General features: G+C 36.2%; 1 protein-coding gene across 4 annotated transcripts in view; it reads right to left on the bottom strand.

Moving 5' to 3' along the window:
• Positions 1-22,806, bottom strand: part of Dpyd (dihydropyrimidine dehydrogenase) — an 831,933-nt gene that overhangs the window by 632,330 nt on the left and 176,797 nt on the right. For all 4 annotated transcript variants that reach the window (XM_034501414.2, XM_076933188.1, XM_076933187.1 and 1 more), the window contains one exon: positions 8,409-8,570. In XM_034501414.2, the coding sequence (XP_034357305.1) occupies positions 8,409-8,570 (162 nt within the window). The remainder of the gene's footprint in view (positions 1-8,408; positions 8,571-22,806) is intronic.

Raw genomic sequence — 22,806 nt, 5'->3', positions numbered from 1 at the left:
AAATTTAGAGATAGGTGGGTGGCCTCATCCCTTAACCAGGGGTCATGCCTAACCTCTGGATATGGTCTCTACAGGTTTTCTCTCCCCTTTGTTAGGTATTTCAGCTAATGTCATCCCCCTTGAGTCCTGGAAGCCTCTTATTTCCTTGTATACAGGACTTTCTGGTGGCTACCCTCAGTTTTTCATCCCCCATTGCTACACACCTCTATTCAATTCCCTGCCCCTCTGTACATCTCTTTCATTTTCTCCCACACCTGATCCTGCCCCCCTTTCCCCTTCCTCTCATCTGTTCCTCCAAAATTCCTCCCACCACCTACCTCCCATGATTATTGTAAACATTTTGATCCTCTTTCTAAGCAAGACTGAAGCATCTGCACTTTGGTCTTCCTTCTTCTTCAGTTTCATATGGTCTATGAGTTGTATCATGGGTATTTCGAGCTTTTGTCCTAATATCCACTTATCAGTGAGTACATATCATGTGTGTTATTTTGTTACTGGGTTACCTCACTCAGGAAATTTTCTAGTTCTATTCATTTGCCTGCAAATTTAAAAAAAAATTCATAGTTTTAAATAGCTGAGTAGTACCCCATTGTGTAAATGTACCACATTTTCTATATCCATTCCTCTGTTGAGGGACATCTGGGTTGTTTTCTGCTCTGGCTATTATAAATAAGGCTGCTATGAACATAGTGGTACATGTATCCTTGTTATATATTGGAGTATCTTTTGGTTATATGCCCAGGAGTGGTATATCTGGGTCCTCGGGTAATACTATTTCAATTTTCTGAGGAACCGCCATACTGATTTCTAACAATATCAACCAACCAGACCTGCCCAAAGCTCCCAGGGACAAAACTACTATCCAAAGATTACATATGGAGGGACCCATGACTCCAGCTGCATATGTAGCAGAGAATTTATCTGACATCAATGAGAGGGGAGGCTCTTGGTCCTGTGAAGGCTCAATGAACCAGGATCAGGAAATGCTAGACATGAGACAGGAGTAGGGGAGGGTGGGGATGAGGGTGGAGCACCCTTACAAAAGTGGGGTGGAGAAGAAATGGGGTAGGAGGTTTTCAGAGTAGAAACTGGGAAGGGGGATAACATTTGAAATGTAAATAAAATAACCAATAAAACAAGAAAAATATTTATTAATTGTAACTTGAGGTAAGTCACTTTGGTCTGTTCATTCTAAGAAAATACATAATGAAAATACACATGAATGTTCAGTAGATGTTAATTGTTCCTCAACTATTTAATTGGTTCTTATTAACCAAACAGTAGCAGAAGTAGACCATGGGGACATTCTAATAATGAAATAGTCTTAGATATTTCAGAACAAAATGGTTGAAAGATGAACTATAAATGCGATTTGCATTCCACAAGCCTCCCAAAAGACTTTATGTTTAGCAAATGTTTAATTCCATGACACCACAGAATAAGAATAATTCTGGGATCTCTTAAAAAAGTAATGTTTCAATCAGTGCTATTTAAATAATTATAAAAAGAGCATGTGATTGTTTCTTTTGCTGTTTTTTTTTTTTTTTTTTTTTTTTTTAGTAGCATGGCAGTGTGGCTACAGTTTTACATTTGAATAAAACAAGATGAGATTTGTCCTATTGACTCTGTACTTTCCCTTACAGAAGCTTTTCAGTTTCTTGAAGTTCCACTGATCAATTGACCTTAGAGCCTGAGCCAGTAAAGTTCTGTTTAGAAAATACCAACCCCTGAAATGCCAATGAGTTTGAGGCTCTTTCCCACATTCTCTGCTATTAGATTCAGTGTTTCTGGTTTTATGTTGAGGTTCTTGATCCACTTGGAATTGAGCTTTGATTAAGGTGGCAAATATAGATCTATTTTCATTTTTCTACATACAGACTGCCAGATAGACCACCACAATTTATTGGAGATGCCTTCTTATGTCGATTGAAAAAAAAATTTTTTTTTGGCTTCTTTGTCAAATATCAGGAGTCTGTAAGTGTGTGGTTTTATTTATAGATCTTCAATTCTATTGATCAACCTGATTGTCTCTGTACCAATACCATACAGTTTTTATTACTATTTATCTGTAGTATAGCTTGAGGTCAGGGATGGTGATTCCTCTAAAAGTTGTTTGATTGTTAAGAATTGGTTTCACTATTCTGGCTTTCTTTGTTTATTTACTTGTTTTTGTTGTTCCACATAAAATTGTTGTAAGGCTCGGGAAGCCCCCAAAGGGGACCCCACTCGAGTCACAGGATGGCGTGCACCCAAAGGACACAGGGAAGACCAACTTGCTGCAAGAACACGAGGTAGTTTAATGTTCCGGGCCGACACATGTCTCAATGTAGGAGACAGGGGCATCGACCTCGTGGCTCCAGGGTTTAGGGTTAATATAAGCTCGGGGTGGGGAAAAGGAGAAACTTTCGCGCGGGTGCACACGATTCGTTGTTTTCCATTTTTTGAACATCTGGCTAAACCGGTCCATGGGGGCGGGGAGCAGTTCCTGCAGGCGGATGTTTATCTCTTATCTTCATTCCTGGGATGGCTCGGTAGCCCATTGTCCTGTAACTCTGCATTCTTTGTTTACTGATTAACTGGCCTCTGGTTGGCAAACCAGAGGGGCAACTTTAGCTACTCAGGCTAGGGAGAAAGAATCTATAATATCTGTTTTACATGGGACCCATAAAATTTTCTTTTATTGTGAATTGCTCTTTCCATGTCTTTGAAGAATTGTGTTGTAATTTTGATGGGGATTGCATTGAATCTGTAGATTGCTTTTGGTAGGATGCAATTTTTACTATGTTAATCCTACCAATTCATGAGCATGGGAGATCTTTCCATTTTCTGAGGTCTGCTTCAATTTCTTTCTTGAGACACGTGAAGATCTTGTCATACAAACCTTTCACTTCTTTGTTAAAGTTACCCCAAGATATTTTATATTATTTGTGACTATTGTGAAGAGCATTGTTTCCCTATTTTCTTTCTCAGTTCATTTATCATTTATATAAAGGAAGGCTACTAATTTGTTTGAATTAATTTTATATCTGGCTACTTTGCTGAAGTTGTTTATCAGCTGTAAAACTTCTCTGGTAGAATCCTTGGGTTTGCTTATGTATGCTTTCATATCATCTGCAAATAGTGATACCTTGACTTTTTGCCAATTTGTATTCCCTTGATCTCCTTTTGTTGTTTTACTGCTTTGGTTAGAACTTCAAGTACTATATTGAATAGATATGGGGAGAGTGGGCATCCTAGTCTTGTCCTTGACTTTAGTGAGATTGCTTCAAGTATGTCTCCATTTAATTTGATATTGGTTGTTACTTTGTTGTATATTTTTTATTATATTTATGTATGTTAAATTCATGATCCTTTCAAGATTTTTAACATGAAGGGGTGATGTATTTTGTCAAATGCTTTTTCAGCATCTAATGAGACGCTCATGTGACTTTTTCTTTGAATTGTATATGTAGTGGATTATGTTAATGAATTTTCATACATGAAATCAACCTTACATCCCTGGAATGAAGCCTACTTGATCATGTTGAATGATCATTTTGATGTGTTCTTGGATTTGGTTTGCTAGAATTTTAATGAATATTTTGCCTGGATATTCATAAGCAAAATCAGTCTGAAGTTCTTTGTTGGACCTCTGTGTGGTTTAGGTATAGTAATTCTGGCTTCATAGAATAGATTTGATAGTATTTTTTGTGTTTCTATTTTATGGAATATTTTGAGAAGTATTGATACTAGCTCTTCTTTTAAGGACTGGTAGAATTCTGCACTAAATTCATCTGGCCCTGAGCTTTTTTGGGGGAGGGGAGTTTTTAATGACTTTTTCTGTTTCCTTAATTGATATGGACATGTTTAGATACTTTAACTTTGGTATGTGTTTTCTGTCTAGAAAATCATCCATTTCATCTATATATTCCAGTTTTGTTGAGTATACACTTTTGTCGTAGGACTTGGTGATTTTTTTTAATTTTCTCAGTTTCTGTTGTTAATTCTCTCTTTTCATTTCTGATTTTGTTAATCTGGATACTGTCTATGGGCCCTTTAGTTAGTTTGGCTAGGGGTTTATCTATCTTGTTGATTTTCTCAAGGAACCAGCTTTTGGCTTTGTTGATTATTTGTATCCTTTTATTGGTTTCTATTTGGTTGATTTAGACCCTGAGTTTAACTATTTTCTACATTATCCAAAACTGACCATATAATTGGTCACAAAGAAAGCCTCAACAGATACAAGAAGACTGAAATAATTTCATACATCTTATTAGCCAGGGACTAATTCTAGACTTCAATAACATGAATAACAACAGAAAACTCATAGACCCATTGAAACTGAACAACTCTCTACCCAATAATAGCTTGGTCACAAAGAAATAAAGAAAATAGAATTCAATGAAAATAAAGGCCCAACATACCTGAACTTAAGGACAAAATGAAAGCAGTGCTACGAGGAAAATTCATAGCACTAAGTTCCATCATAAAGAAACTGGAGATATCCTACAGTAACAATTTAAAAACACACCTGAAAGCCCTAAAACCCCCCAAAATTATGCTAGTTTTAAATAAAATCCATGAGCTAATATGTCTTATTGATTAGTTTGCCAAAATGTATCGTCAGTGTGCTGAAGTTTTACATGAATTTACTCAGCTACCACAAAGTCACACCTCAGGCTTTAAAGTGAAAATAAGACTAGAGGAAAAATCAGAGGTTTGTCATGCTCTACTGCATAGGGCACCTCTGAGCCATATCTCCATCCCCAAGTTCCTATACTGAAATATTGTAAGAAATTTTTCTGTGTAATTTTTAAGCTAAGTAAGTCAAAATTTTATTTTTCCAAACTCCACAAAGGCTAGATTCTCCCTGATTGGGGAATGACTCTTCCATGCTTTATAGGAAAGCTGTTAAATAACATACATCTGAAAAAAAAAAAGAAAATTACTTGAACATGTGTGTTGGTCTTCCAGAGCCTATTTTAATTTTAGTGCAATTGCTACCTCTCGCTCAGGAAATGAGGGAGCTGTGAAGTGTGACAACTGTACAGGTGAGACTATATCCTGCTCCATCAGGCTCTGTAGGTGCTGTTTGACCCTGGAACCACAAAACCTGCATTGCTATAAAGCCTGTGGTCATCAACTAGCAGTGTTATCTAAGGTAAATGAGAGATTGCAAAACACTCAAAAGAATACAAAGCACTGGCTGGCCTTTACAGGTTTACAGTTGTAGGAGTTAGTTATCTTCAAGAAGTCTTCTACTAGGTATGTATAAAAGGGAGATAATATGAACATTGAGTGATTTCAGGCCTTATTTACTCCTACCCAACACTACAATACAGAATTTCTTTAATATTGATGATTACTGGTATGTTATTGACTCATGTCCAAGAAGCCAAAATATCTAGATGCCACATCTTGCTAGTTATCAACATTTTAAAGCTGCTAACCACAATAATGAATGCATTGCCATAAGAACAACTAAGTCTAGACATTTCCTGCAACTTCACTTTCTACTCATGTGAACTAATTACCTTCAAAACAAGTAAAGCAAATCTTCCAAAGTTAAATTATCAGTCTTGGAATGTTAGTGGAATGTAGAGCTCTCAATCAGTTCCGCATGAAATAGCAATTATTTGTCATTGCTTCCTGAAGTGCTATTGTGTTTCTATACACCAAGAGGTTGCATAGACTTTGCTGTTGTTTTATTAACACATAATATACTCAACTTGTTCTAAAACTCTATTTATGCACAGGAATTTGTAAACATCCCTGAAATTGATAACACCCGAAATAAATCAAGATTCCCAAGATATTTATCTAAGCTATATTGTTAAAGGATTCTAGGGCTTTAATGAGGTCAACTACCGTCCGTCTACAGAATAAGAACTCCTTCTCTAGCTTTCTCATCATACAAATGCCCAAATGTATCTGTAGTGGGTTCAAGGCATCACAATGCAGAAGAAAAAAAATAGCAGAGAGTTGAAGACAAATGAAAACACAGGGCCACACAAGAGATGCCATCTTCCTGTTCCTCCTGCAGGCTTAGATATGTGTAATATAATCTTTTTCCAAATTACACACCTATGTGCAACTGAAGAAGCAGAACAAACAGACACCATCAATAATAGCAGACTAGAGAATTGATATTTTTAAAAATCCTTTATAAATTACAGGAAAAACAATTCTGAAAAGTCCCTTTTGTTCCTATTTAGTTTGCTTTCCTAACCTTTGCTTAATTTGGTAGAGAGATATTGATTTGTATTTTTAAAAGGTCAAAATCAATCATTGTTTATCAATCAAAACATAAAATTATTTGCAACATGTTCCACTTTCAGTTAAATTTCATGTCGATAGTTTAGTCATTGGAAAAAAGAAGAATAGTTTGCCCTTCACAAATATTTTACTAGTATTTATAAAACTCATGCTTTGGTAATTTTGTAATAACTCAAAAGTTGGGTGTATTTAAGTAAGCCCCACTTTGACATAAGTTATATAGTACTTTATAAAAGCAGTCAATATTGAAAACATGAATGGGGACACCTTATATGTAATTCTCAACAAAGTGTTTTAATTTATTATTTGACTATGAAACACAGTTATAAAATGAAATGAAATAAAATACAAAGGCACAGCCTTTTAAAATTTTTATTCATTCAGTTGAGATGAATTTATAGGCAGGCCTGGTTCAAGCTCAATTCTTTATTAGGTAGGGCTCACAGAGATCCAGCATGTATGTACACTTGATTTTTTATTGAGTTTCTGATGACTTTTGTATAACAAGGAGAACAATATGAAAATCCTTACAAATAAATACTGTATGAACCAGGAGCTTATTAAAACTACTTAAGAGTAGAGATTCATTTATATATTCATTCATATTCTCTCTTTCTCTCTGTATGTCTGTTTCCCTCTGTCTCTCCCTCCCTCCCTTTCCTTTCTGCTCCCTCTTTCCACCTTTCTCCCTCCTTCTACTCCTTTTTTTATATCTCTCATTTCCGCCCCCCTTTTTTTCCTGCACATCTTTCTTCTCTGTTTCATTGTCTTATTCATGTCCAGATCCCTGACATATTACTGCTATCAAATCATTTTTTTTCCTTTTAGGAATGGAGATTCAGCTCATGTACATACTGTATGGCTCTTCATTTGCTGTGATACATTTTATGTAAGCTTACCCAGGCTTAATGACAAAGGAAAGGGCTTTCCAAAGAAATATGGAGAGGAGTCTGAGTGAATCTTTGTCATCAACTAAGGATTTTTGCACGTTATAGAGATTATACCTTGCACTGGTCAGGTAAGCCTAATGCAGGTTTTAATTTGATAAGAAAAGAAATTAAATCCAAGAATTTATTGCAACAACTCACAACCTCAAATTGTTTCCATTTTCTTATTCCCAGGGGTCTTTCCACAGAATTAACCTGTCAGAAAGCAGGAAGGGAATAACACTGATTTATTACAAAGGCAAAGAGTGACTTAAGCTTGAGGGATATTATGGGAAAGGCTCTAAAGGGACAGAGTACATTGTGTTTAAGTTGACACAACCAGAGAGGTAAGTCATTAACTAAAAGTCCAGCATAGACAGGCATTTAATTTAGTCTTCTAGCCAACTAGTCCCTCAAGATTATAAAAATCTTACTGTATCATCCCAATAAGGTGATCATTTAAATGATACATGAGAATTGACTTGCTAGTTCACTTCAAACAGGAGACTCCAGAGAGCATAAAGATGTCCCAGAGAATCAGTCATTTACAAAGGATTTATAAAAAGAGAATGCCAGTACCAAAGTTTATGTGACAAATGACAAAAAGCCACCTTTCATTTCATTAAACATTTTCCGTGCAAATAACAGAGTAGCTTTCAACCTATAAGCTCACATAATCTAATTATCTTCTTAATGTTGTTAGAGAATATTATTCCATTTCAGGGTTTTTGAAAATTCCCCAACCTCTGTCACTCAAAGAATAGTAGGAAGTACTGCTGAAATATATTTCTAGGCATAAAGATCAAAGCGAGTTCCAGGGGAAATTATCAGTTAAAGAATATAGCCTCTTTTCCTAATAGGGTCTCTATGCTACACTTCAATGTAAAGTTAATGAACAAATTCTATTTCTAGATCATCCAATTTAGATATTTTTCATTCTAAGTTATTTTAATAACCTGCTGGGATTATAACTAATTCGATATATGGTTTTATAAACTTTCATTTTTATAGCCAAGTTTTGTATAAAGATACTGATTTCAAACAACACATTTGTACCACACGCCACACCACAAACACACACACACACACACACACACACACACACACACACACAAATGTTGGGTATCAACAACAACAACAACAACAAAAACCCCAAGAACTTCAATTATTTTAGGAGCATCTGGATTTCTAGTAGGAGGAAAAAATGCAAGTGTATCTGTTACATACCTCAGTAGCAAACTGCTGCAGCCCACCAATATTAATTGGTCCCTCTTCAGCAGCATGTAAGTTGCATCCTCCGACACAGAGGTCAGATGTTGGACAAACCATTCCACAAGTAAGTCCAAGAGGATTATCAGAAAAAATCAGCTTGGCTGCACCATAGTAGTTCTACAGAGAGAAAAGAAAATTTTAAGGTCACACTGTACCTTAAATGCACAGTTATGGTATGTTATTTCTTTTGGAATGCAACTGCATTAAAACTCAGGATGTTGAGATAAATTAGATGTACATGCTGCAATGATGTTAGTCAACTGGCATCTGCACAATCACAAACAAGAATACCATACAGAAAGAAGATATTATACATGTGTATTAATAAAATAATTGTTAAATTTCAGAAATTTAACATTTAAAAAAGTATCCTTAACAATGTATGATAGTATACCTTTTTCCTAAATTCTTCTTAATGGTTTTTTCCCAGAGTGAGTCAGGAGCATGTTAAATAAGTTTTTTTTAAAAAAAAATAACTTTGAATACAATAAAACAAGAAAAATTATATTTGATAAGCTTCCATATGGCTAAATTTAAAATTGGTGTGCTACTCCTTGTCCCATCTGGTGTGTTTCAAGTCACTCAGTTGATCAATGTCTTTTAAATGCATCCTCTAACCAACGATGCAGATAGGTAGTCATGACATGGAGTCCTGGACAAGACCTGAAACAATTTATTACCTCATCCATTCCCCAACATTGGACGTCTACAAAATAGTTTATAATATCTTTATTGTCAATAATTTGGTAGCCTAAATTGTTCACAATTAAGATAATCCAAATCATGAACTAAAATTTAAAAATAAATAATTCAAAGGTTTGTAAACCAGCACAGTCAGGAAGGGACATAGGAGACATAACACATAAACATGAAATAGTGTCTTGAAAGGAATCCTGCAAAAGGTAAAGAACATTCAGTAAAAATAAGAGAATTCAAATAAACTGAACATATTTCATTAGAATAAAATCTCTGTTTGGTTTATGGGGTTATTATAAGTGTGCCATGCTTGCACAAAAAGTTAAGAGGAGAGTTATATGTAGATAAAGGTTGTTGCTTATGGTGGCAGTGTCATGGTTTTTGTTTAGTGGGTCTTCATTATTTCCCCAGTATTTTGGCAATCCTTGACTCTTTTTGATTATCTCTAATACCTCATTGTGGAAAGTGAACTAATCAAAGACATTCTAAACCATTAACAGACAAAAAGTCTGGCAGTTATGATAAAACGGTAAGTTAAAGAAACAGGTCACTGACAAGTTAAAGAGCAAAATGACTAAAATAATGTTGACAGCCTTTGAATTAAAGAGAAGAGAAAAGAGGCAAAATGATTAAAATCATCACCACAGCATATAGATCCCTTTATTGTTAAAAAATGTATCATTTTAGAACTAAGTAAGATAAAAAATACCTATGATCTTAATAGCATTTGTGATGGCTTAAAATATTTGCCTAATTTTGTGTGACTCCTCAGAAAAAGCAGTGTCTAATACATATAAGGGTTTAATCAATATATATTTGCTAGATATATAATAAGAGTATATATGAAATAAACTCATATACTTAAAGGCAGTTGATTTTTGACAAAGTAGCCAAAACCATACAATGGAAAAAAGAAAACATCTCTAATAAATGGAGCTGGTCTAACTGAATGTCTAACATATAGAAGAATGATTTTTTTCATCCCCAAAGCTGCTTTTGGCCTAAAAGATGTGCAAGGATAAAGATGGAGTAGAAACTGAGGGAACTGCCAACCAATGACTGCCCCAACTTGAGGCTTATCCTATGGAAGAGACCCAACCTTGGCACTATTAATGATATTTTTTAAGCTTACAGACAGGAATTTAGCATAATTGTCTCCTGAAAGGCTTCAGCCAAGAGTGGATGGAGACAAATACAGAGACCTAGCACTAAATACCATGCAGAGCCAGAGGAGTCTTGTAGAAGAGTCAGGGATAGAAGTGAGCAAGAAAGAGGGATCAAAGACTCCACAAGAAGACCCACAGAGTCAACTAACCTGGGGCCATGGGAGCTCACAGATCCTGGGCCACCAACCAGCAAGCATTCAGAACCTGGACCGAGACCACCTACACATTTGTAACAAATGTCCAGCTTGGTCTTCAGGTGAGTCCCCTAACAAGTGGAACAAGAGCTGTCTCAGTCTCTGTTCCTCGCCATTTGTATCCTCTTTACCCTACATGGACTGCATGGTTGGCCTTGGTTGGAAAGGATGTGCCTAGTCCTGCTGGAACTAGATGCACCAGGGTGAGGGGGAATCCCTTTCTCTAAGAAGAAGGGAGAAGACGTGGGGTGGGGGGATGGGGATATGTAAGGTTCTGCGAAGAGAAGAGGGAGCACAGCTGTGAGCAGGATGTAAGGTGAACAACCAAAAACAAACAGACAAAACAGATGTGTGCCATAAGGCCCAGATTAGTTGAAACTTTTAGTGGAAGGATTCAGGTACCTTCATTAGATAGGCACAGCCCCCAGTTGAGGGATGGTGCCACCCACCCATCTCAAAATTTTAACCTAGGATTGTTCCTGTCCAAGATAAACACAGGAACAAAAAATAGAGCAGAGACGTAAGGAAAGGCCATTCAGAAGCCACCCCACCTAGGGATCCATCCCATCTGCAGTCACTAAACCCAACACTATTGCTGATGCCAAGAAGTGCTTGCTGACAGGTGCTTGGTATGTTCCCTGAGAGGTTCTACCAGCACCTGACCAATACAGATACAGATACTCATAGCCAACCATCAGACTAAGCCAAGAGACCCCAATAGAAAAGTGAGGGGAAGTTACGAAGGAGCTGAAGGGGATTGCAACCCTAGAGTAAGAACAATTTTAACTAACTGGACCACCCAAAACTCCCAGGGACTAAACTACCAATCAAAGAGTATTCATGAATGGGTCCATGCTTCCAGCTGCATATGTAGTAGAGGACTATCTTATCTGGAATCAATGGGAAGGGAGGCCCTTGGTCCTGTGGAAGCTGGATGCACCAGTATAGAAAGATACAAGAGCAGTGAGGTGGCAGTTGGTGAGTGGGTGGAGGAGCACCCACTTAAAAAAAAATACCCATATCAAGATACCCATATTCAAGATACCCATATCAGGCCAGTGTTTGGGGATGTGAGTACTCACAGTAGAACCACTCAAAATCCTTTCAAAAAGGGGACACCTTGTCAAACCTCTGGAAGCCACAGGATCAATATCAACTCTGTCCTAGCAAGTGAGATGATTCTCAAGGTATTTATTTACCTCTTAAATCTTTTAAAAATAAAGGCTAGAAAATGTAAATAGAGAAGGTATTGTATAGATTCCCCCCTAGGTTGATTCCTACTATAAAACCAAACCCTATCAAACTTTTCTTCTTGGTTTTCTGTCAGCCAGAATATTTTAGGGTTTGTTTCATCATGTAGAGAAAATGTAGAGGATTAGTTAAGAGAGATAAAAATATCCCTTTAGGTGAAGTCTTTTTGGGAGGGTATATATCACAAGAACTTAATTATTTTGATGGTTTTTGTTGTTGTTACTGTTTTTGTTTGTTTGTTTGTTTGTTTTTTTAATAATGTGTATCTTTGTAGAGCTGAGGATGGTTGATTGACAGCTCTGGTCAAAAGTCTGAGAGAAAAGTGATGTTTACTATGGTGGTTATTTGCAAATCAACACAAAAGTTTAGCCATCCAAAGTTTACTGTCTCTGTATTTTTTTCAGGTGTGAATTATCAGTTTTTATGTGACTGTTTTAATGGTACATTCTTCAGCCTACCATGTGCCATTAGTTAATTTTAAGATAATTTCAACTTTAATATTTTAGTTTTTATTTTTAAAATTATAGTTTGAAATTACATTAGTGTCATTTCTCTACAATTTAATGATTTTAAAAGTCATTATTGGGAACTGAAAATCTCTTCAAGCCTGCTCTTCTGTCACGCAGTGTAACTAATTTAACAAATAGTCCTACCATATTCAGGCCTTCATATCACTACAAGATTATCAATACAGCTGGTGGATTTATTTTAAAGTGTTCTTCCTTTTTTCAATGACAGTTTTCACAGATGGAAGCACCCTTCCAAGATACACTCCAATCTGTTGCATTTAAAAAAAATACTTGTGCTAAACCTCAGTAAGTTTGCATGTGTGAGAAGGGTGAATTAACACCGCTCATATTCCTGGCTTAAGCTGTCTAAGAATGAGTACATGGTTGCACATTAATTGGATAGGAAATGGCTTTAGTAGCATATGCTAGGGACAGGACCCCCAGGGTTACTTTGTGTAAAGCTGTCATTATCCTTCACTATATAACATGTGACTCTCAATCATTTGGCAAAGGCGTATATCATACTCAGAACACACAAAAAGCCCTTGCTCCTGAGTGAAAATGATCAGGGCTCCTAGAAACCCTACATGAAGAGCCAGGTGTCCTGGTGTATGCTGCAATCTCAATGTCTGGGAGGCTGGAGCAAGAGGAATTTGAGTGGAAAGCCAGACTGAGCTATCTATTGAAATCTTGTTAAAAATAAATAAAATAAATAAAACCTTTCTTTACCCTCATAATAAGTTTTTATAAGGTCAAAGGGGAAAGAATAGGATAGGACAGTCCTATCTTCACATATATGCTGAATTTTGGTAAATTTTATACAATCTAATTACATATTTTAGGACCACAAATTTAGTCAACTGTTCTCAGTTAAACTTCAAGTGTAAAGAAATTAACATGTCATTCTTCTGAAATTTATGAGTTGCTAAACTTGAAACACACACACACAGACACATGCACACACATGCTTATAAAAACATGCACAGTTATTCATGCACAAACACAAGCACACACATACATTTATACATGGACATACATATACACAGTTACACATGTACACAATTATACATGAATGCATGCAAACACAGTTACAAATGCACATATTCATACACATAATTACATACACAGAGATAGACAATGGAGATATTCCTGGATTTGAATTCTATCATAGAAAGGCCATTCAATTGGGGAAATATATAATGACATATATATTCCTCATTTTAGGACTTAAGAAAAAGGAAAATTATGATTATTCTGATTATATCTTTTAAAAAGTCAACATTGATACAATTTTGCCCATTAAACAAACTTAATATAAGTAAGCCAGCTCTCCACTCTCCTTATAGAATTTTTTCTTCCCCAAAAGCTTTTGTAAATGTTAATTCCTTGAGTTTTTTTATTTTAACATCTATAAAAAGAAACCCACGTGATGCAAAAGACCAAGAAAGTAAAAGGAAAAGCTATTGATGACGGCCTAAAAACAACCATCCATTGAAAAGCCACATAAATTGGCACAAACGTATGCAAATTGGCACACAATACATTGTATAGAGTATCTAATCAAAGCAGGAAATTCACTTCTGCTCCTTCCATTTCTTGAAACTTGTTTACGTTTTACAAATAATGAGCATAGTAACTTATAATTCCAACCCTGAATTAGTGGCACCAACTCAATAGACATGCAGATGAAACCAGTGTAAAAATTATTTGATGTGTGAGCAATCTCTTCTTAAGCAAGAGAGACAAAGAACTTGAGAATCTGACTGGGAATTGTAAGGGTATGTACTAACCTTAATATGTGATTTTGGGATCCAGCCGGGGACCTCATGCTTTTTTATCGGTAAGAATTTTACCACCTCAGCAAAATTCCCAGTGCAGACTGACCTTTTCCCACTTTATAATGAACACCCTGATAGAGGCAAAGGGGAGGGAGAAAAGGGCAGATGTTGGATAGGGTGTTTGTGGAGGGGTAAATAAATGGAATGATTGATAAAAAAATAAAAATTAAAAAAAAATCTAAAAATTAAAAAAATTAACCAAAATAAAAAAAAATCTACATTCTTTTTCTTTCTTTCTTTTTTTTGGAGGGGGGAGACTAAGAGAGATTTAATTTTGATTAGCAAAACAAAAATCCAAATTGGTCTCAATATTATTCTGTTATTAGAATTTAGTTTTCAATTTATTCTTGTGCATTACTATCGAAAGAGGGTAGAAAGCAGGAGACAGAGACAAGGGAAGAAGGGAAAGAGGGAGGGATGAAGGGAGGGACTGTGCCTGGCATAGCATACATGTGGAGATCAGAGGACAACTATGTGGAGTTGGTTCTCTGCTTTTACCTTTATATAGGTTCCAGAATGTCAAATCAGTTCCCTAGTCTTGCAGAATACACTTCCTTACCAACTGAGTCATCTAACTGGCACAGAAATAGAATTAGAAAAGGCCTCAATTGTGTGTTTTTGAGAGATCTGAATTGTTCTGAGATCAAAAATTTACAAACCTCTTGCACATTTATAACCATATCAGTTTTTACACAGAGAAATGATTGTGACAAAAGCAACTTCCAACTGACTTGGTCAATCACACAGGTCATTTTCAAATTTATTTTTCTTATGATTCTCCATGTACTGCCGGGGGCCTCCCAACCTGGAGAGGGTAGTGGCAGGGGCACAGAGTAGGACTCTGGTGATGGCTTTTTAAAGTCTGAGGGTCTCAGGGCTTTCTGGCTCTCTGACCTGTACTGAAATGCTGATGATAACTTCTAAAAAGTCCTAGAAACTTCTGAGGGTAAAAGACTGCTGGCTTAGGTGATTAACACCTGTAGCCAAACAGCAGAGGATTAGGCAATGTGACATTTGTTTTATCCCATCAGGAACTTCTGGGTTCTAACTTATGCCTAGTAGTCTGAGGTTGCAGGAAGAAAAAGCGATTAAAGAAGTTATTATAGAGTTTATTATTAAGTGTAAAAAGTTTCCTATAAAAACTATCTAAGGGGAAAAGTAGAAAGGTCCTAAGTGGGGAAAAGGAAAAAATTCTAATAAGGGAAAAGTTCTAAGGGAAGCAATTCTAGGCAGGGGAAAAGGAAAGGAAGGGACAAACTGCTAACTACTACAACTATGACTACTACCTCTTTGTCTTTGTCTTCAGTACTTATACATCTTTCAGAATACGTGGTCATGTTACAAAGTTCATCATAAGTTCACACCAAAAATAAAATCATAAATTAAAATAGCAGTTTACAACAGAGAATGTTTGCATGCATATCTATTAGGAGTAATTATCTGGCTAAATATCCATCACCTGTCTAGCTCCACAGGTTCACTGACGGTTTAAAACTATAACTAAGAAATTAGTGAAGTTTTGTGTAGGTAAACCCAGGCAATATTTTATCTTCTGTCCTAGCACCTATAATAAAACATTAGTTCCCTTTTAGTGACCCTTGGTTAATTGTTTTACAACCTCTTGGAATGTGCTTTGAGTAGGAGAAAGTGTGGTAACTATCTAAGAGCCATTAACTGATGACACTTGGGAGACTGACAGAGTTCTCATTGCAGTTTTGACTATCAGAAAGGAATCTATTAGCAGTCCCATTATAAAAGAGCCTAATAATCATTGATATAATTTTAGGAATTCTTGTAGGATCATCATTAAGACTTAAGAAGTCATTTATTTGTCTATAAAGTATCACTAGAAGACAGTACATCTTCGTGGATCTGCAGAGATCAGATCCAAAGTGGGGTGCAAATGCTTAGTGATTGTTAGATGTTTAATAATAATAATAATAATAGTAATAATAATAATAATAATAATAATAGTAGTAGTAGTAGTAGTAATAGGAAAAGCATATTAATAGCAGGAATCTTTCCTAAAATAAGTCCCTTACAGCCTTGCTGAATAAGAGCTCTCTTGTCACAGATTATATAATAACCCAAGGCAAGCCATTTCAGGATGACCACCTGCTAATAATTAGCTTGTCCCATTATGGCTTCTGACAATCTATCGAGAAATGCTTAGAAATAATTCTGAACAACATAAATTCTTGAATGTTTGGTCATCCTCAAAAACACAGTTATAATTGAAAAATACCTTTCTAATCTGTAAGTGGAAAAATTTTCCCCTCTAAACTTTAGGTCCTGCTTTCTGGTTCTTGCATTGCTTGAGTTTGTGTCCTGAGGTCCTTCCATGATGAACAGTGATGTTGCAACATAAGCCAGATAAACCCCTTCCCTCCTCATGTTGCTTTTAGTCACGATAATTCATAACAGCAATAGTAACCCTAACTAAGAAAGCCTTCATGTATATATATTCACTGTGATTGCCAGTGCAACAAAGGCATAAGAGGACATTGGATGTTCAGGGAACTGGAGTTACAGGATATCTGACAAAGTCTAATACAAGAGCAACAGGAGCTATTATACAATGAAGAAGCCCATTCTGTTTCTTAAGACAGTGTCTGTAGCCCACACTGGCTTTGAAATGATCAAGACCCCTTTTCCTCAGCCTCTGTAGTGTTAGAATTGAGGCATGAGTTACCATGCTTGCTATACAGATTTAATTTTTACTAAAGTATTTTTTCAGGTCAATGAATTAAACCACACACTATGTTAAATTGAAAAAGAATCATGCCTTAAATGTAATTATGTTGCTGTTTAAAGTACATGCAAACACACACACACAGAGAAAGAGAGAGAGAAAGAGAAACAGAGAGAGACAGAGAGAGACAGAGAGAAGGAGAGAGAAAGAGAAAGAGAGAGACAGAGAGAGAGAGACAGAAAGAGAAAGAGAAAGAGAGAGACAGAGAGAGAGAGAGAGAGAGAGAGAGAGAGAGAGAATATATTAGATTGGTTTTCTAGTATTTTTAAGTAGAAGCTCTGGATATATCACTACAAATAGTCTCACATTCTGAAGAATGACATCCAAAACCCTAAAGCTGCCTCATCCATGGGACTGAATATCCCATTTCACAATTAATTTAAAATAAACTGAATAACAAAGCTTGGCAGATAAAAGAAAAAAAGGGGAAAATACACCTGAATTTTGTTGTCACAGTTGCTTGTGTTTTGCTTAGATTTATTTTAATGGAAATGAGGAAAATGATTTTATTATTCCTCAATGACAAATATTAATGGCAAAATTATCATTCAGATGTAAGCAAATGATCAGCTAATCTCACTTCGAGTAATCTAATCTGCAACAGTATTTAGAACACCAACTGTTGTGCCTACTCATGTGCAGAGTGTGCATTGCACTGCATGCATATATATGCACCATGGATACAGATGTGTTCACGTATTCAGTGGGTGCCATGAGCTAGTAAGTATTCTAAATACCATATGTGATTATTTTAATCATCACATATAACACATACCTGGTTATTTAAGGAATTACAACTAGACTGTAATTTCACACCACTATTTTCTTCCATGTTTAAAAAATGTCAGACCATTTTTGAGGGTTGGCTCTTTATTGCCAAGAACATGAGATATTTCTTAAGTGACAGTATGCTGTGATATGTATGACAGTGTGTTATTATACAGTGGGTACAAATAGATTTCTCAAAAATGTTCTCCATCCCAAGCACATTAATTTAAACCTACCACTGCTTTCAAAAATATAATTAGTATTGATTGTAATCATTTATTTTAATTTCTTCAATTTATCAAAATACTTTTCATAAAACTAACCCCAAATATACTTAACATGAAGTTCACTGTATAATGCATTTACCCAACACTTAAGATGTTAACAGTACTTATACAATCTTGCCGTGATAGCAGTATGTTCTTTATTCAGCCCTTTATATTTTAATTACAAAGAATATGTTATTCCTGCAGATTATGTAGTATATGTCAGACAGAAGGACACTGCAGTGCATACTGTAAAGTTATTTTACACTATCAAACAGATATACAATTAGTAAAGAATCACCCTTGCATGAATCCAAATAAACTTTTAAAACAATGTGATGATTAATTATGTCAGTTAAATGGAATTTCTCTTTGGCCTAGCTTATAGTTTGTTCTTTTTAACTTTTTAATATTAAAAATCCTAAGTCATCTGCTATGTGTTTCTTTTTTGTTGTTGTTGTTGTTTTTCTTTTTGCTTCATTTTCTTTTTTTTCTTTTTATTGGATATTACATTTACATTTCAGATTTTATCCCCAACCCCCCTTACCCCCACCACCCAAGAACCTCCTATCCCATCCCCCCTCCTCATGCTTCTATGAGGATGTGCCCCCACCTAACCCCCCACTCCCACCTCCCCACCCTTGAATCCCCCACACACACTTGGTGTTCATCCTTCATAGGACCAAGAATCTCTTCTCCCAGACAAGGTCATCCTCCCCTTCATGTATAGGTGGAGTCATGGGTCCCTCCCTACGTGCTCCCAGGCTGGTGGTTTAGACCTTGGGGAGCTCTGGTTGGTTGGTATTGTTGCTCTCCTCATGGGACCACAAACCCTTTCTACTCCTTCAGTCTTCTCTCTAACTTCTTGGATTCCCTTTGTCTAGGGACTTCTAAAAAATAAAAATGTAACACTAACTTAATTTACTCTGGCATATCGTTATTCTTACTTAGTTTTGAAAATAATTAAAACACATTTTTAAAGACTATTTTTACCTTTGTCTCTTGTCACACAGGTAATGTCATTATGCTGGCTTTTGTTGTTTTTGTTTTGTTTTGTTTTGATGCAGAACTGGGTTAAGGGGATGGAGGAAGGATTCAAGGGTTACAACAGACACTGTTCTTGTGGAAGACTTTAGTTTATAGTACCCACATTGAGTTCACAGCTGCCTTCAGGAAAATGCAATGCTCTCTTCTGATTTCACTGGCTACTACTCTTACATGCATATACCCACACAAAGTTATACACGTATGAACATAATTTAAAACTTTGTTATTAACAGATAGGCTTAAGGTATACAATGAAAATTACTGTTTTACTTAAACTAAATTAGTTGAAGATACCATGTGGCTTGTAGCTTGTTATTTATATTTGACCAATACTTTTTTTAAGTAACAGAGTATCTGAAACTTACTCAGCTAATGAACAAATTCTGAAGAAAAGCATAAATTATACCAATTCTGGTCAGAAGTAAAATGTTATCATTGACAATCTCAAAACAATGAGTCACCAGACAAAAACAGTAAATACCAATGAATCAATAGGCAGTGGTCCATTGATATTCTGAACACAACATAAAATGATGAATGATTTGAAAAAGTATATTCTACTCTTTGATTTTTAAAATTAGTATAATCATTATTCTATGATATCAGATCCAATGTGTGGAATTTATATATTAAATTAATTAATCTTAAAATATTCTGTTAACAGCTGTATTATTATTTTTGTTATTATTATGTCCAGCCAAAGTGTGCATACATTTTATTAATCATTTTAAAACGAGATTTTATTATAATGTGATTATGACTAGTTTTGAAAATTTATTTCAGATTTATAAGGGTAATTGTATATGTAAAGAAAATATAGACTATTCTGTAAACAAAAATAAGCTATTAGAAAATTTGGTATAGTTAATCACATTCTGTGTAGCTTTGTAATTAAAACAGTTATTCCCCTATGGTAGAATGATAGAGAAATACACAGATAAGAAAGGCAGACAGACAGACAGACAATAGAAGTTGGGAAGTTGAAGACATCTAAATAAAAACAGACTTAAGTATGTGCTGATAAGGGCCAGGAATTATAGTGAGGCAGAAGACAGGAAAAATTCTGGAAATATAAGATGATTGCAGAAAGACTGGACAACATGCACATTGAAATTTAAAAGGAGGTTAAATCCATTACATTTTATTTTGAAATCTCTTTCTTAATTGTACTTTGTTATTTAATTGTTATTATGTATTATAAAATATATATGTTCATTGTAAAAGTAAGCTAATAAAGGTATTTACAAAAAAAAATCTGTAAAATCTCCCTTTGTCAGTGCTGTGAATAATATCCCCATTGAAATTTCAACTCAATTTAACTCTTCTCTTCACAGAAATAGAAAGAGCAATTCCCAACTTCATCTGGAATAGCAAAAATCCAGGATAGCAAAACCAGTTCTCAACAACAATATAACATCTGGTGGAATCACTATCCTTGACCTCAAGCTGTACTACAGAGCAACAGTGATAAAATCCTCATGGTATTGATACAGAGACATACAGGTAGATCAATGGAATAAAATTGAAGACCCAGAAGAAAATACACAAACCTATGGTCACTTGATCTTTGACAAAGAAGCCAAAACCATACAGTGGAAAAAAGACAGCATTTTCAACAAATGGTGTTTGTCTAACTGGCAGTCTGCATGTAAAATAATGCAAATTGATCCAATTTTATCTCCTTGTACAAGGCTCAAGTACAAGTGGGTCAAGGAACTCCACATAAAACCAGATACACTGAATCTAATAGAAAAGAAAGTGGAAAAGAGGGTTGAACACATTGGCACATGGGGAAAATTTTCTAAACAAAACACCAATATCTCAGGATCTAAGATCAATGATTTACAAATGGGACCTCATGAAACTGAAAAAATTCTGTAAGGCAATGTATTGACATTGTCAATAGGGAAAAAATTGCAGCCTACAGATTAGGAAAAGATCTTTACCAACCCTACATCCAATAGAGGGCAACTATCCAATATACAAAGAACTCAAGAAGTTAGACTCCAGAAAACCAAATAACCCAATTAAAAATAGGGTACAGAGCTAAACAAAGAATTCTCAACTGAAGAAACTCAAATGGCCAAGAAGCACCTAAAGAAATGTTCAACATCCTTAGTCATCAGGGGAATGTAAATAAAACTACCCTGAGATTCCACCTTACACCAATCAAAATGGCTAAGATCAAAAACTCAGGAGACAGCATATGCTGGCTAAGATGTAGAGAATGAAGAACATGTCTCTATTGCTGGTGGGATTGGAAGCTGGTACAAGTCCTTTGGAAATTAATCTGGCTGTTCTTCAGAAAATTGGAAAAAGCTCTACCTGAAGATCCAGCTATACCACTCCTGGGAATATACCCAAAAGATGCTCCAACATATAACAAGGACATGTCCACCATTATGCTCATCGCAACTTTATTTATGATAACTAGAAGCTGGAAACAACCTAGATATCCCTCAAAGGAAAAATGGATTCAGAAAGTGTGGTACATTTGCATATATACATATAATACTACACAGATTTAAAAATGACTTCACAAACTTTGTAGGCAAATAGATGGAAATAGAAAATATCATCCTGAGTGAGGTAACCCAGACCCAAAAGGACGTACATGGTATGTACTCATTGATAAGTGCATATTAGCCAAATAGCTCAGAATATTCACAATACAACTCAAAGACCATATGAAGCTTAACCAGAATGAAGGCCAAATGAAGCATCCAAAGGGATGCTTCAATCCCACTTAGAAGGGGAAACAAAATATTCATGTAATCATGAGAGGCACAGGGAGGGAGACACCTGATTGGAGAAGGGAGCGGAAGAAAAAAAATGTGAGAAGAGAGAAGACTGAATGAGCTGAAAGGGTTTGCAGCCCCATGGGGAGAGCAATAATACCAACCAATCAGAGCTCCCAAGGTCTAAACCATTAGCCTGGGAGTTTATAGGAAGGGACCCATGGCTCCAGCTGTATATAAGGGAGGATGGCCTTGTTGGACATAGGTGGAAGAGGAGATCCTCTGTCCCATGAAGGCTGGATGCCCAGTGTGGGGGAATTCGAGGGTGGGGAGGTGGGAGTGATGGGTGTGGGGGGCACATCCTCATAGCAGCAGCAGGAGGAGGACTACGATGGGGGGGGTTCCTGGGAGTGAGGGTAATGGGGTAAAGTGATGATATCTGAAATGTAAATAAAAATATCCAATAAAAAATAAATTTAAAAAAAGTCCAGAGGGCCAGAAGAACAAATGGAAATTAGCAGCAGGGACTGTAGAACTTAGGGAACCACTGGAAAGTCCCAGATGCCACAAAAGCGAGAGGCTCCCTGGACCCAATGGGGATCACATTGGCCAAAATACCCAACAGCAGGGAAATAGAACTGGAAGAGACCACCTACAGTAGATAGACATTGCCCCAAGTGGAGGGAGACCACACATCTAAAAACATTTAACCCAGAATTGTCCCTATCTAAAGGAACTGTAGGGACAAAAAGGGACCAGAAGCTGAAGAAAAAGTCATCCAGGATACCCACCAACTTGGAATCCATCTCATGTGCAGACACCAAACCCCTACATTATTGCTAATGCCAAGATGTGATTGCAGAAAGGAGTCTGGTATGGCTGTCCTCTGAGAGATTCTGCCAACACCTGACTAAGACAAATGCAGATACAGCCAACCATTGGATTGAGCCTGGGGACCCCAGTGGAAGAATTAGGAAAAAGGCTGAAGGAGTGGGGGGAGGGGGATTGCAGCACCATAGGAAGAACAACAATATCAAACAACCAGACCCTCTAGAGCTCCCAGGAACTAAACCACCAACCAAAGAGTATACAAGGTGGGTCCATGGCTCCTGTTACATGTGTAGTAAT

Source organism: Arvicanthis niloticus, chromosome 4 (genome assembly GCF_011762505.2).
Source record: "Arvicanthis niloticus isolate mArvNil1 chromosome 4, mArvNil1.pat.X, whole genome shotgun sequence".
NCBI classification, from domain to species: Eukaryota; Metazoa; Chordata; class Mammalia; order Rodentia; family Muridae; genus Arvicanthis; species Arvicanthis niloticus.
The sequence above is the reverse complement of the archived record's forward strand: the minus strand, read 5'-3'. Positions and strand labels throughout refer to the sequence as shown.